Here is an 11580-nt window from a genome sequence, read left to right on the forward strand (position 1 = left end):
TCTATGCCCAATGCAAGGGAGACAGCATCGAACAGCTACTTTTACAACAGTCATCCCGATCTTCCGATAACTTGGATGAGCTCTCACTTGAGCCATCTTCCAGCGTTTCTGGAGCCCTTGAGCAGTTACTGCAAGTGGAAGCTGAGGGAACCTCCTTCCACTTAATGAAATCTTAATATACGATGGTTGCTATTTCATCAGTCATGCCACATTTGGGGCACCAACCGACGCCGTTGAACGCACATTGCCAACATGAGATACACACGAGGCAGGGTACAAGTGGCACTGCAATGCATGAACAATGCGGTTGCCTCCGCGAAGGTTCCGTGCAAGTGGCCACTGCCTTATTTGGCCAAAGGCTGGCGTTGTTGGTTCGTATTTAGCCACGCGCGCCTGCTGGCTCCCTTCGGTCGTGTTCCGCGTCGTACCTCTGCTCACTGTTGTCGTGTTGCTCGCCGCCGCCGCCTGCGACCATGACGATTACTCCGCCAACATGTGAGCCTCTGTGCAGGTTTACCGACAGGTGCGTTCCGCGCGACTCAAGACGCCCAATGGACTGGTGTTGATGCCTGAACCATCGGCCACATAGGTTGTACTTCACGACGTTCCCCCAGCCCGCCCCTCCAGCCGATGTTCTCAATCGTTCCGCGAGCGCCGGCTCAACCCCCCAACCTCGAATACGCGGGTCTCCAAAGGGCGAAGCACCGGTGACTCCTGAAGACAACTCTTTATACTACTACTTTATAGTCGACGATTCGCTGCCATATCTGTCGTTCTACTTGGACTGGGGACCCTTGAACCTTGCGCAGGTGTACAAGGTGTGCATCTATATTCATGAGTTGCTGGAGGTACGTGGTCATGTTTAGCGCCGAGAGTGCCAGGGCTGAGATGCCACAGGACGAGGAAATCGCGAACCACAAACTTGTTATGTACACCAGCAACGATCCCCGGAAGAAGGCGAATGCGGCGTTGCTTATGGCCCTTTATGTTGTGAGTTGTAGTGTCCCCCTCTGTCACGTGCTTGCTCAATGGCGGGCAGATGATTGTCCTACGACGAGCGCCCTGGGAGGCTTTCCATCCGATAGCAGAGCTTGAGTTTATGCCATTCCGAGATGCTGGACGCGGACCATCAGACTTCAACCTCAGCATCCAGGACTGCTTATGGGGTGTCTGGAAAGCTATGCAAAACGGGCTATGCGATATGAACGAATTTAGCGCCGATGAATACGAATATTATGAGAAAGTGGAGAATGGAGACTGGAACTGGATAACTCCAAACTTTATTGCGTTTGCGTCTCCGGTGGATTTACTATGGATCAAGGAGGAAAAAGAAAAAAAGGAGTCGGAGAGGTCGGGAGCGGGGACGCCGGCGCGCACGAAGCCTGCGCCGACAAGCATGAGAGGCAAGTTGACGCCTGCATTCCAAAACTGCTTGGACTACTTCGAGAAGAAGAACGTCAAGGCAGTCGTGCGGTTAAACAATCAGCTATACGACAAGACTTTGTTCGAAGAGCGCGGCATCAAGCACGTTGAGATGTACTTCGACGATGGTACTAATCCGACTGATGAGATCGTCCGCCAGTTCATCGACTTGTCCGATGAGGTAGTGGAATCGGGAGGCGTTGTGGCTGTCCACGTACGTGACTTTATTCTTTGTTCTTCATTATGTCCTTAGGTCGCTCCCCTCAGTGTAAAGCTGGTCTGGGCCGGACAGGAACTTTGATAGGTGCATATCTCATCTGGAAATACGGCTTCACTGCCCATGAAGCAATTGGCTTCATGCGTATCCTGCGACCAGGAAGCGTGGTCGGCCCCCAGCAACAATACATGTACTTGAAGCAGCTGGAATGGGTCAAGTGGGCAGCTGTCGACGAGATGCTAAAGGCGCAGAAGGCCGCGGCAATGGCTGCGTTCCCTCTTGTTGCACCAGCGACACCTCCAGCCGAGACTCGTGAACTGGAGGAAGTGGCGATGGAGGTGGCCCACATCCCTTCGAGGGACCTGCCACCTGTTACACCGAGCAAGCACGTTCTTGCGGGAACCGCGAAGGCAGGAGAGATCACGCCACCGGGACAACCTCGTAAGACACCGGCTGCGAAGCGAATGGCTGTCGACTTCGATTCGGATGACGAAGTCGAGAACGACGTCCTCCCTGCGCTGAACGTGGCGGCACCCAAGTCCCCCGTCAAGCGCAGCTCCCGTGGCCATCGGATGCCAAACTCAGAGTCTCGGGCGACTCGCATAACGAGGTCCGCTGTTTCTCATGGTATGAAGGAAGCGGGTGCGGGTCTAGGACCGGTCAGGTCAACGACTGGACAGGGGCCAAACAAGATCCCTAGGCTAGCTAACGGCTCCGCGGCTGATGCTCCCGTTACCCGTGCCCGAGCGGCGGCGGCGGCTGCTGCCGGAGTGAAGACTCGTCGAGGGACCGTAACGAAAGCTCCTGGAACTCCATCCCGATTACCAACGCTTATTCCCAGCAAGCGGGGACATGCCAACTCGAATTCTCTGAACGAAGTGGCTGCTGCCACGGTCAAAGTAACCGTTGTCGCTACCAAGGATACTACCTGGGTGAAGGACAATGCCACTACTGCGGTGGCTCCCGGGACGAAGAAGGAGAGGCCCAATCTGAGACCCCTACGGCGGAGACGGAGCAGCTTCAGCTCTGCTGATGTCGTGGCATAGTCTTTTGGATCTCGATCTCGGACTTGTATCTTCACCATCGCATATTTGATCTGCTCTGGGTCTGCTATCCTCTGCCTCCACGCATTTATTTCCGATTATGCATCTCTGTGTGATATACTGTCTTGTTCTTGCGTCTTCGCTGTGAATATTTGCATTGTCTACGTGACACCCCCTTTTGATTCAACGATGCGTCCCTCCTTCAAATCCCACCAGCCCCGCATAGCGATTACTTCCCACCAGTGCCGCTCCTTCACGCCCTTTGTTCTTTTCCTTCGATCCTCAGAATGCCACTCGGTAATTATTTGTATAATGGAGGCGTCCGGTTTCTTCTCTATATATAACTGTAATATACTCGTTTGTATGAATAAATTATCTTCCAGCATGTTATACATTTTATTTGCTGTACATTTTGGCTCACGAAACTCGCCGTGTATCTAGACAGCTTTGGCCGAATACTTGTGGACACACTCGAAGAAGAAGCGTAGGTCCTCCGGGTCTACCCCGGGAGTGATCCCGTGGCCCAGGTTTGCGATCCACCCTTTCGCAGACCCTCCCATCTTGAAGCTCTCGGCCATCCTCTTCACCTCTCTCTCTATCGCCTCCCGACCGCCGTACAGGACGTTCGGGTCCAAGTTGCCCTGCAAGGCTACCTTGTCCCCGACGATCCGGCGCGCCTCCACGGCGTCAATACACCAGTCAAGGCCGAGTACATCATAACCGGCGACTGCTTGTGCTGCCAACGACTGGTTGGCGCCTTTAGCGAAGAGTGTCATGGGTACTGCGGGTATGTTCTCGGAGGCGAGGCGAGAGCGAACGCCAGCGGATATCCGCTTCAGGGAGGGAAGAGAAAAAATCGCAAAGTCGTGCGGGGAGAGCTCCCCAGCCCAGGAGTCGAATACTTGCACGAGCTGTACACGAAAACATGCGTTACTCTCGATCAGATATGTGCGGGCGCGGCACTGACCTGTGCGCCGGCTTTGATTTGGCCGACCAGCAAGTCTACGCAGACATCTGCTATCCGCGTGAGCAGCGCCTTGCTCTCCTCGGGATACTTGAATAGCCAAGTCTTGCACTTCTGGAACGTCTTTGTCCCCCCGCCCTCGATCATGTACGAGAACAGCGTCCACGGTGCCCCGCAGAATCCGATTAGCGGAACTTCGCCGTTCAGCTCTTTCCGGACTTTCGTGATAGCCTCGAACATGTACCCGAGCTCAACGTTCACGTCCACCACTTTCTTTAGCTTCTCCACGTCCGCGGGCACATTCAGCGGTTCAGGAAAGTAGGGACCGGGTGTCATCTGGACGTCCATGCCCATCGCTTGGGGGACGACGAGGATGTCGCTGAAGATGATGGCAGCATCGAGCAGACCTTTGTACCGTCTGATGGGCTGCAGCGTGATTTCGCTTGCTAACTCTGGAGTTCTGCATATCTCGAAGAACTCGTGGTTCGCTCGCACGGCTCTGAATTCTTGGATGCGTTCATGTCAAACGAACGCTCATGATGAGGGGAATAGTATCACGAACCTGGGAGGTATCGTCCTGCTTGGCGCATGACCCATACGGGTGCCCTTGCGGTCTCCTCGCCTGGCCCGCCTTTTCAGCTATGTATTGAGACATGTTCGATTTCAGACAGACCTTTAGCTGCCCTAATGAGCAGGTCATTTTTGAGCGGTGCAAATGCTTCCGGCATGTCCGTATATTGGTCGTATCTGTGTTCCTCCGGTCAGACAGGTCACACCAGACTGGTGTACTGATGCAGGCGTACTTATGCAAGCCTTATGTCTGCCCTGCAAGCACGTCTTGGACCGCAAGATACAGCTGACAGTCAGGTATTGCGGGCGTAAGTATACCGGTCCTTTAGATCGACTGCCAGTAGAACGGACATCGTGATTGTAAGGGTGAGAATCGAGCTCTAATAGGCTCTATCTAATCTTGGCACTGTTCGGGTCGCGTCCGACCAAGGGCGCGTCCACCATTCCAGGCGACGTTCAAGCCACCCTTGTTGACTGCTGTCTCGAAAGCTGCATCTCTCTAAGGCGCAACCGGTATGCCCATCAGCAACCCGAATCAGCTGGTCGACGAGTATGTCTAGGGGAAGTGGAAGTTCTGGCTTAGACCTGATGGTCAGGCGTGGTTAGGTTCAAGAAATCAGGAGAATTCGATCGGCTACGACGGGAGCTGCTCAAACAGTTCCAAAAGAGCGTCAGTATTCTACTGCATTCCCTCTTATCCCATGTCTGAACTCAGTTGGAAGGATGGGATTGACTCGTTCATGGCCCGAGTAGAAGACATAGCTCGGCAGCGAATCAATGCAGACCAGAAGCTGCAATACATGCCACCGGAAGCCGTCCACAGGGAACTTATGCAGGAAATTGATCGGTGCGTTCACCGCCCGTTGACCGCCTGCCATGTCTTCAAGTCGCCGGTGGCTCTCTCATAATGACATCTCGTAAAGGTATCCGTTGGTAGAACGCGCTGTCGCAGATGCCCGCATGCTGTCGGACCCCGGCTTTTCTGCTGGCATTCATAGGTCGGTAACTCGGATCCTCCGCCAAGACAGAGGGGAACCTTTGGAAGAGGATGAAGCTGGGTCGCCGGAAGGTATGACTACAGAATAGTGACTGAACCCTGAGCTGAAAACCTTGTTTGATGCCCGTTCAGCTATGGACATCGATGAGCCGTCAGACGATGAAACTCCCGTCAACACTCCCAATATTATTTCCCATCACGCGGACGCGCCACCGCCTCCAGTGCAAAACGATGTCGCACCGCTGAGGAATAGTACCCCGGCACTGGATGGCGTAGAGTCGAATCCAATGGACAGTGGACCTGCTCCCGCAGTCGAGTCGGCGGACATAGATTCTGCGTCTGTGCCTGACATCTCGGCCTCGAAGAAATCCTCCGAAGATACCACTCAGGTGGACGGTTCCGATACATCGAAGGCGGGAGTCGAAGCGCCTTCGGATGGCCAAACCATCCAGACAGTGGACGATTTGACCTCGAAGGCATCTCCAGTTGCGGACGCCGTTATCACTGACGCCGGGGAACCTAAATCCGACTCAAACGCTTCAGACAATGCACCCATACCTGACCATTCCGTCCCCCGTGATGCAGATACGACGCATGTCATCCAGGAAGCACCAGCAATGTAACCTCAATCCGAGAGACAGCAGCATTGGATTACTATTCATACAAACAGGCATCCATGTAATATTAATTTAGCAGGTAAGTGGCGTTCTCATATGGATCCACCTCGGTGATCTGAAGTCACGTTGGGCCTTGCAAGGTATCGCAATAGTAGGGGGGCTAGCACGCTGTATTTTCCCTGATCTATGCTACACGACCCTGGCGGACGAGCCAAGCCGAAGGTCAGGTATGTACAAGGTTCAGACATATATCACAGTAAATTCGAAGGGAGGGTAAGATAAAGCAATGAGAAGCTACGTCAAGAACCCGATTTCAAGGAGCATGTCTGGCAACCGGAACCTGACCGGTGCTCAACAATCCGGTCGAGCAGGACCGGTGGCATGCATTATGTCGGACTCGAGGCGACGGATGGACGGCGGTCGCCAGTTATTCAATTGAACGAATGAGAGCCTCCGCCTTCGGCGAGCGGGGTTTAATGGAGCAAGGGAATGGCTTCGGGTGGCTGTGAGGTCCAATCAAGACACGTCAGTATCAAGAATGAAAGGTATCGCAGATCCATGATGGAATAGCGGGGAAGCTGCGAAGGAGTGCAATGCTATGCCAACCTGATAGTCCCACTCGTATTGTCTAGGACGGGTTCCAAGACATTCCCGCTTGCGTCCACGACTTTCGCGATGTCGAATGCTGCTAGGGACATGGCGCAGGAAATGAATATCGACGCGTCCGCAAGATTCATTCCGGGGCAGATTCTACGAAGAGGTGGGGAATCAGGACGCGTCTAACCACAAAACATGACGTGCGACTACTAACCGCCTTCCGAATCCAAAGCAGAACGAGCGAGGATCTTCTTCTGGCTCAGCCTTAAGGAACCGGCCAGGATCAAACTCTAAAGGATTCGAGTACGTCCTCGGATCATGTAGAATCTGCCTGTAGGCGCCAATCGCACCAGGCAATCGGCGGACTTGGGTCAGAAAACAAGCACAAGCGACGATCCTTAGGCACACGCACCAGATGTTGGCGATGACCAGCGAGCCTTTGGGAATATAGTAACCTTCGTGGACGTCGTCTTCGGTCACCCGGTGAGGCACGCCTTTCAATAGCAATCGTGTCAGCGCATACGTGAAACAGACTCGGAAGACAATGGAACGATGCTCACCTAGAGGCGTAACTGGATTCCATCGCAGCACTTCTTTGACCAATGCCTCGACATATGGGAGGTGCTCCCGGTCAGCAAACGTGGGCAACCGATCGCAGCCGATGACAGCGTCGATTTCGGCATGGGCCCTCTTCTGAGCTTCCGGGTAAAGCGTCATGGCGAGGTAGAAAGTGTATATGGCTGAAACGGTCTGATGGGATAGAATCGTATCAGCGTCTGGTCAATACGGCCAGTACAGTCACCTTACCGTATCAGCCCCGCCTGAGACACCATGCGGAGGCGTGGTCAGTGCGAGTGTGGCGTTCAATCGAGAAATTGAGGTTACCTGAGTAGAGGGACGCCGCTGCCCATTTGATCGTGGTCTCTTCCTCAGGAACGACGTCTCCGCCTTCGAGAAGGCTCTGCGTGAATGAGGGAGGGGCTATCCCGGCAGCCTGATGATCCAGACTTCAGTACGATCCAGATATCCAGAAAGGTGCTTCGACTTACGATTTGACGCTTTACGAAGTCCAGCGGCACATTGGTCATGTCATTTAGTGTCTTGCCCCAGTTCGCAGCCTTCTTTTTCCAGCCCGCGCCAGGGACCCAGTCGGGTATGTGCCGTACTTGACACAGATAGGTATGAACTTGTGCCGAGAGGTTTTACGGCTTTACTTACGCGCAGGAATGATGTCGACCAGGAAAGCACCGGGCGCAGTTGCAAGAGAGAACTGCTCCGTAGCTTTCTCGACGATATCCACAATGGGATCGGCTTCATCCTTCACTATGTAGCCATAGGCGATCTGTAGGATGATGGAGCCGGCCGTCCTGGTATCATGTGCTCGTCAGCGACACTGTAAAGTATTCTTCATATCATGATACTGACCATCGGATATGTTCGGCAATCTCCTCAGGCTTGCTCAAGACACGCTTCAGGAATCTTCGCGTCTCGCGCTCCTCGACCGGCAGGAACTGCGTAGTTAAGGCCTTCGTACCAATGACGCTGTGGAACATCTTGCGGATGGAACGGAAGCGATCCCCATATCCCGTCAGAACCAAGGTGTTTTTCCAGCCGACTATTTCTCCGCCCATTGTAAGGGTCGGTCGGTCGGAATATATAGAGCTTTTCCGCTCCAGCATGTCTACGGCCAGCTTAGGGGAGTTGAGGATGACCATGGTTTGCCCCAGGACATTCACAGACATGATATCGCCTGCAAAGAACAGACTTAACACGAACGAACATCAATCATTGTGCTCGTGAACATACCCCAGACTTGGCCCCACTGCGAAAATAATTTCCACTCTTGCTGCGTGGGCATGTCAAGGAGATTGCCAATGAACGGATACGCCCTCGGACCCGGCGGGTAAGGTGCAGGTGGCCTGGCCCTTGTTAGTTGCCTCAGCAGGAAGACACCGATAGCAGCGAATATAATGTCGACCACAGAAATTGCCATGACGCCAGAGAATTCGAGAAAGCAAGAAATAAAGGAAGGTAAGACCAGACTTGTAGTTGATTGTAGCGGACGGTATATGACCGAATGTTACGCAGGAGGGTGTGGACCTAGACTTGTTAATGCTCGAAGCCATGAGGGGAGCGTATATGTAGGCTAGCGCAGGGTGGACGGACATAGAACTTGAGGTGCCTCCATTTGGGATCGACATTCCACTAACCGTTTCCACTGAAAGGGAAGAAGTGATCTCCGCGGTGGCAGCCACTGTCCTCGGTGAATTGCAGAGCGTGCGAATTACCTCCGCCGCTGGTGGCTGTTCCCGGAATCGAGATTCGCATGTCCGTGGCAGATCTCCCATTTGCCTCAGTGTTCCCCTTCAACTTTGCGCTCGGAGAGAAGGACCTTGGGCCTTCTAAGGTTTGGATCTAGTAGTGGATACCGCAGGAGCTGGCAAGATATCACCGGTCTGCAGTTCACTTTGCGCAATTTCAGAGTTACGTTGCGGTGACACGCCCACACCTGCTTGATACAGGCGATGTTTCCGAGCATGACTTCGTGGATCTGCCCTGCAATGGTATCAGTCCATTAGAATCACTGTAGCAATTACTTTGCCGGTGGCACTTCTTTCTAGCACTCACGTCAGACTCCACACAAGCCCTGTTTTGATTGCTCTTCCCTTGGTTGTATTGAGTTGTTCCTGGCCATGGTGCGTGCAAAAGTCACGGACCCGAGACCGAACAAGACTGTATTGCAACATGCAACCGTTAGCTCGCACATTCCTGAATCCAATATAGTCGTACCGAATGTTCGATACGGGTGCCAATGATGACGCCGCCACGGTAGCTATCCCCGATGGTGTCGATGACAAGCCCGATCCAATCGGCAGAAACCCTTTCTGCGGGCCAGGCAGCATCCTTTGATACCGTTGCGCAAAAGCTTGGGGGACGCCGCGCGACATTGTTCTGACATATCAACGTCCCAAATTCGTCGGTAGAATGGAGCGAGGCAAGCTGAAGGTGAATTGATATGTGTCAACAACCACACTTGCAAGAACTCAGTAATTTCTCCAGACAAGGATGATGCTGCGCCTACGTACGTCAACAACAGACGGTGCAGGTACTTCATGGGATACTCTCTCTGCAAAACCATGTTTGTGAAGGTGCGGTGCCTAGCACTTCCCGTGCCTTTACTGTCCGTTCAAATGAAACAGTGCTCCATGCCTCAAGTCGCTCACACACCTGCAATGTGGCTCGACCTGGGGACCTGAACTGCCTCGGCAGTGGGTACAGTTCTAACTGTTGTCCGCTGCGGGGAACTCTTTGAATCGCGCGGTGCATACTGGCCCAAGGGAAGTCCCTGCATAGTCAAACCTCTTCTCGTTACTGCCATACAGACGTCTGATGAGCATCGCCCAAGGGCCCCTAGAGTAAACCCGATCATCCCCTCAATGTCACCAGTACATTCTATAATTCGGGGTGGTCCCACCAAAAATACCTCTCCTGATTACACCGCAGCACCTATCTATGAAGCCTGGGCGTGAAAGATGGCGGGCGCTCTGTCAATAGGTAAGTACGAACCTTCAAGTTGGCCGCTTGTCCCTCGGGACCGGAGGTCGTTGAGACTACCTTAATAGATGGATTCAATTACAGTCGCCAAGGGCGGCGTCCATATGGTAGACACGAAGTGTCCAAGGGATCACATCGTGGCGTAAGACGGAAGCTATGCACTGCTTGTACGTCGACTATGCCGATTTGGGAAACGGGTGGTGTTGGGTTCTAGAGACTATCGGGGAGGTTATCGGTCATGCAACCTTGAGTACTTGATGGACGTGATGGAGAAGGGTCCACTAAGTATCGATAAACAAGCATTTTCGTGATCGGAGGATTGCTGACTGCCGAGGCTCCGTCCTGATTGACAGGGCGACCGTGGAGAGCATGCCGATACATCAGTGTCGCCCTGAAATTACGGAACAGAAGAAACCGAAGGGAGCACGGTGAGCTGTTCCATTCCTCATCAAGGAGGCCGACTCGACCGCAGAATAATACTGGTCGATTCTAGAGCTCCAGCTAAGCCGCCGAGTGGGCCATTCGATATACAGGCACAAGCCAACTGCGCCTTGTCCAGAAGTGCTTGATCGAACCACCGGACCGCGACAATAGGAGTCGTAGTTATCCTGAACTGCTTTCAAAGTCGGGAAGAGCCATACTTGCGGATCGGCCATTGGCCTACTAAGATTCAAACAGATCCGTGAGCGATCATCTGAATTAGGTGTTTTACAAGAAAGGATGTGTAATAACTTAGTGAGGTACACATAACAGACGGAATGCGGTGAAACTGTAGCCAGACCCTATAGTGATGTATGGCCGCCAGTAGAGCCAAACCCTCCTGCTCCTCGGAGGGTCTCATCCAAGTCCTAACGGAACATGAGCGTGACAGCTCCGATCGCGAGACTGCGTAGAGTGAACTTACATCAACTTCAAGGACCTCGGGAGTCTGGATTTTCTCAATGATTAGTTGTGCTACGCGGTCACCTTCTTGAACTATAGCGCAAGCTTGGTCAAACGACGCCGCAAGGGAACTGATTCACAACATACCTTGGAAGTCTTTATCCGAGTGGTTGAATAGCAAGACGAATACGACGCCTCGATAGTCGGCGTCTATCACGCCTGCTCCTGTATCAATCATAAATTTGGAGGCTGTCGGATGTCACAAAAGTGAGAACAGACAAGAGCATCGAGGATGCTAATACTCACCTAGACCACTGCGGGGCGCAACGCGACCGTAGGTTCCCGCGGGAACTGCGATGGATATCTGTGTATCCACTAAAGCCTTCCCGCGTGCAGGAATCGTCTTCTTCTCGGCACTTAGCCATAAACAAACTCATGAGCATGAAGTATGGGCGACTGCATACCCAGCCACGCGCACCTGTACAAGTCGTACCCGGCTGCCAATGCAGACCCTCGGGTAGGCAGCTTCGCATTATCCGAGAGTCTTTTGATGAGAAGTTGAGATACAGGCGCAAGTGTTGCCTGCGGCCCTTCCGACATTTTGCGCTTCTTCTGCTGAGGGGAGTTTGAGGACATGAAGGCGCAGGGATGCAAGGCGCGTACAAACACGATCGGTCACGCTGTGACGTCGCAAATGCGACGCGTGGGTCGGACAG

The 11580-nt window shown here is 53.3% G+C and overlaps 6 protein-coding genes across 6 annotated transcripts; 3 read left to right on the forward strand and 3 right to left on the reverse strand.

Annotated features, from left to right (window-relative positions):
• Positions 1 to 473: 473 nt before the first annotated feature.
• On the forward strand, positions 474 to 3381 carry GLOTRDRAFT_114258 (tyrosine protein phosphatase; the record flags this gene model as incomplete). The annotated part of the gene is made up of 5 exons (XM_007864361.1): positions 474 to 523; positions 590 to 848; positions 898 to 990; positions 1040 to 1636; positions 1690 to 3381. 5 exons carry the CDS (start codon positions 474 to 476, stop codon positions 2683 to 2685), a joined length of 1995 nt encoding a protein of 664 aa, XP_007862552.1. The 3' UTR covers positions 2686 to 3381.
• GLOTRDRAFT_119646 (uroporphyrinogen decarboxylase) lies at positions 3120 to 4535 on the reverse strand (the record flags this gene model as incomplete). The annotated part of the gene is made up of 5 exons (XM_007864362.1): positions 4450 to 4535; positions 4320 to 4393; positions 4209 to 4268; positions 3650 to 4152; positions 3120 to 3593 (listed from the first exon to the last, which is right to left on the reverse strand). Exons 2-5 carry the CDS (start codon positions 4372 to 4374, stop codon positions 3120 to 3122), a joined length of 1092 nt encoding a protein of 363 aa, XP_007862553.1. The 5' UTR covers positions 4375 to 4393; positions 4450 to 4535.
• Positions 4536 to 4688: 153 nt separating this feature from the next.
• On the forward strand, positions 4689 to 5836 carry GLOTRDRAFT_136445 (uncharacterized protein; the record flags this gene model as incomplete). The annotated part of the gene is made up of 5 exons (XM_007864363.1): positions 4689 to 4766; positions 4823 to 4886; positions 4939 to 5063; positions 5140 to 5285; positions 5346 to 5836. Exons 1-5 carry the CDS (start codon positions 4732 to 4734, stop codon positions 5834 to 5836), a joined length of 861 nt encoding a protein of 286 aa, XP_007862554.1. The 5' UTR covers positions 4689 to 4731.
• GLOTRDRAFT_109780 (cytochrome P450) lies at positions 5493 to 8521 on the reverse strand. The gene is made up of 12 exons (XM_007864364.1): positions 8234 to 8521; positions 7853 to 8177; positions 7646 to 7794; positions 7477 to 7592; positions 7313 to 7421; positions 7235 to 7248; positions 6988 to 7177; positions 6840 to 6921; positions 6642 to 6758; positions 6437 to 6580; positions 5971 to 6333; positions 5493 to 5909 (listed from the first exon to the last, which is right to left on the reverse strand). The coding sequence occupies exons 1-11, from the start codon at positions 8418 to 8420 to the stop codon at positions 6258 to 6260; spliced, it is 1509 nt and encodes a 502-aa protein (XP_007862555.1). The 5' UTR covers positions 8421 to 8521; the 3' UTR covers positions 5493 to 5909; positions 5971 to 6257.
• A 1395-nt stretch (positions 8522 to 9916) lies between these two features.
• Positions 9917 to 10222, forward strand: GLOTRDRAFT_114261 (uncharacterized protein). The gene is made up of 2 exons (XM_007864365.1): positions 9917 to 9982; positions 10051 to 10222. The coding sequence occupies exons 1-2, from the start codon at positions 9961 to 9963 to the stop codon at positions 10194 to 10196; spliced, it is 168 nt and encodes a 55-aa protein (XP_007862556.1). The 5' UTR covers positions 9917 to 9960; the 3' UTR covers positions 10197 to 10222.
• Positions 10223 to 10661: 439 nt separating this feature from the next.
• GLOTRDRAFT_55774 (dUTP diphosphatase) lies at positions 10662 to 11531 on the reverse strand. The gene is made up of 5 exons (XM_007863717.1): positions 11343 to 11531; positions 11171 to 11280; positions 11012 to 11113; positions 10887 to 10957; positions 10662 to 10830 (listed from the first exon to the last, which is right to left on the reverse strand). Exons 1-5 carry the CDS (start codon positions 11498 to 11500, stop codon positions 10765 to 10767), a joined length of 507 nt encoding a protein of 168 aa, XP_007861908.1. The 5' UTR covers positions 11501 to 11531; the 3' UTR covers positions 10662 to 10764.
• Positions 11532 to 11580: the final 49 nt, after the last annotated feature.

This window comes from Gloeophyllum trabeum (genome assembly GCF_000344685.1).
Source record: "Gloeophyllum trabeum ATCC 11539 unplaced genomic scaffold GLOTRscaffold_00002, whole genome shotgun sequence".
Lineage (NCBI taxonomy): Eukaryota > Fungi > Basidiomycota > Agaricomycetes > Gloeophyllales > Gloeophyllaceae > Gloeophyllum > Gloeophyllum trabeum.

Bases quoted from the DNA above. Each gene is read 5' to 3' on its own strand.
- GLOTRDRAFT_114261 (XM_007864365.1), top strand. From the start codon at position 9,961: ATGGCGGGCGCTCTGTCAATAG. The intron at 9,983-10,050 runs GTAAGTACGAAC...CTACCTTAATAG, and splicing joins GGCGGGCGCTCTGTCAATAG to ATGGATTCAATTACAGTCGC.
- GLOTRDRAFT_109780 (XM_007864364.1), bottom strand. From the start codon at position 8,420: ATGGCAATTTCTGTGGTCGACATTATATTCGCTGCTATCGGTGTCTTC. The intron at 7,422-7,476 runs GTAAGTCGAAGC...CTGGATCATCAG, and splicing joins ACTTCGTAAAGCGTCAAATC to GCTGCCGGGATAGCCCCTCC. The intron at 6,759-6,839 runs GTGCGTGTGCCT...TGGCGCCTACAG, and splicing joins CTGGTCATCGCCAACATCTG to GCAGATTCTACATGATCCGA.
- GLOTRDRAFT_55774 (XM_007863717.1), bottom strand. From the start codon at position 11,500: ATGTCCTCAAACTCCCCTCAGCAGAAGAAGCGCAAAATGTCGGAAGGG. The intron at 11,281-11,342 runs GTGCGCGTGGCT...TTTATGGCTAAG, and splicing joins GCCGGGTACGACTTGTACAG to TGCCGAGAAGAAGACGATTC. The intron at 10,958-11,011 runs GTATGTTGTGAA...CTTGCGCTATAG, and splicing joins CTCGGATAAAGACTTCCAAG to TTCAAGAAGGTGACCGCGTA.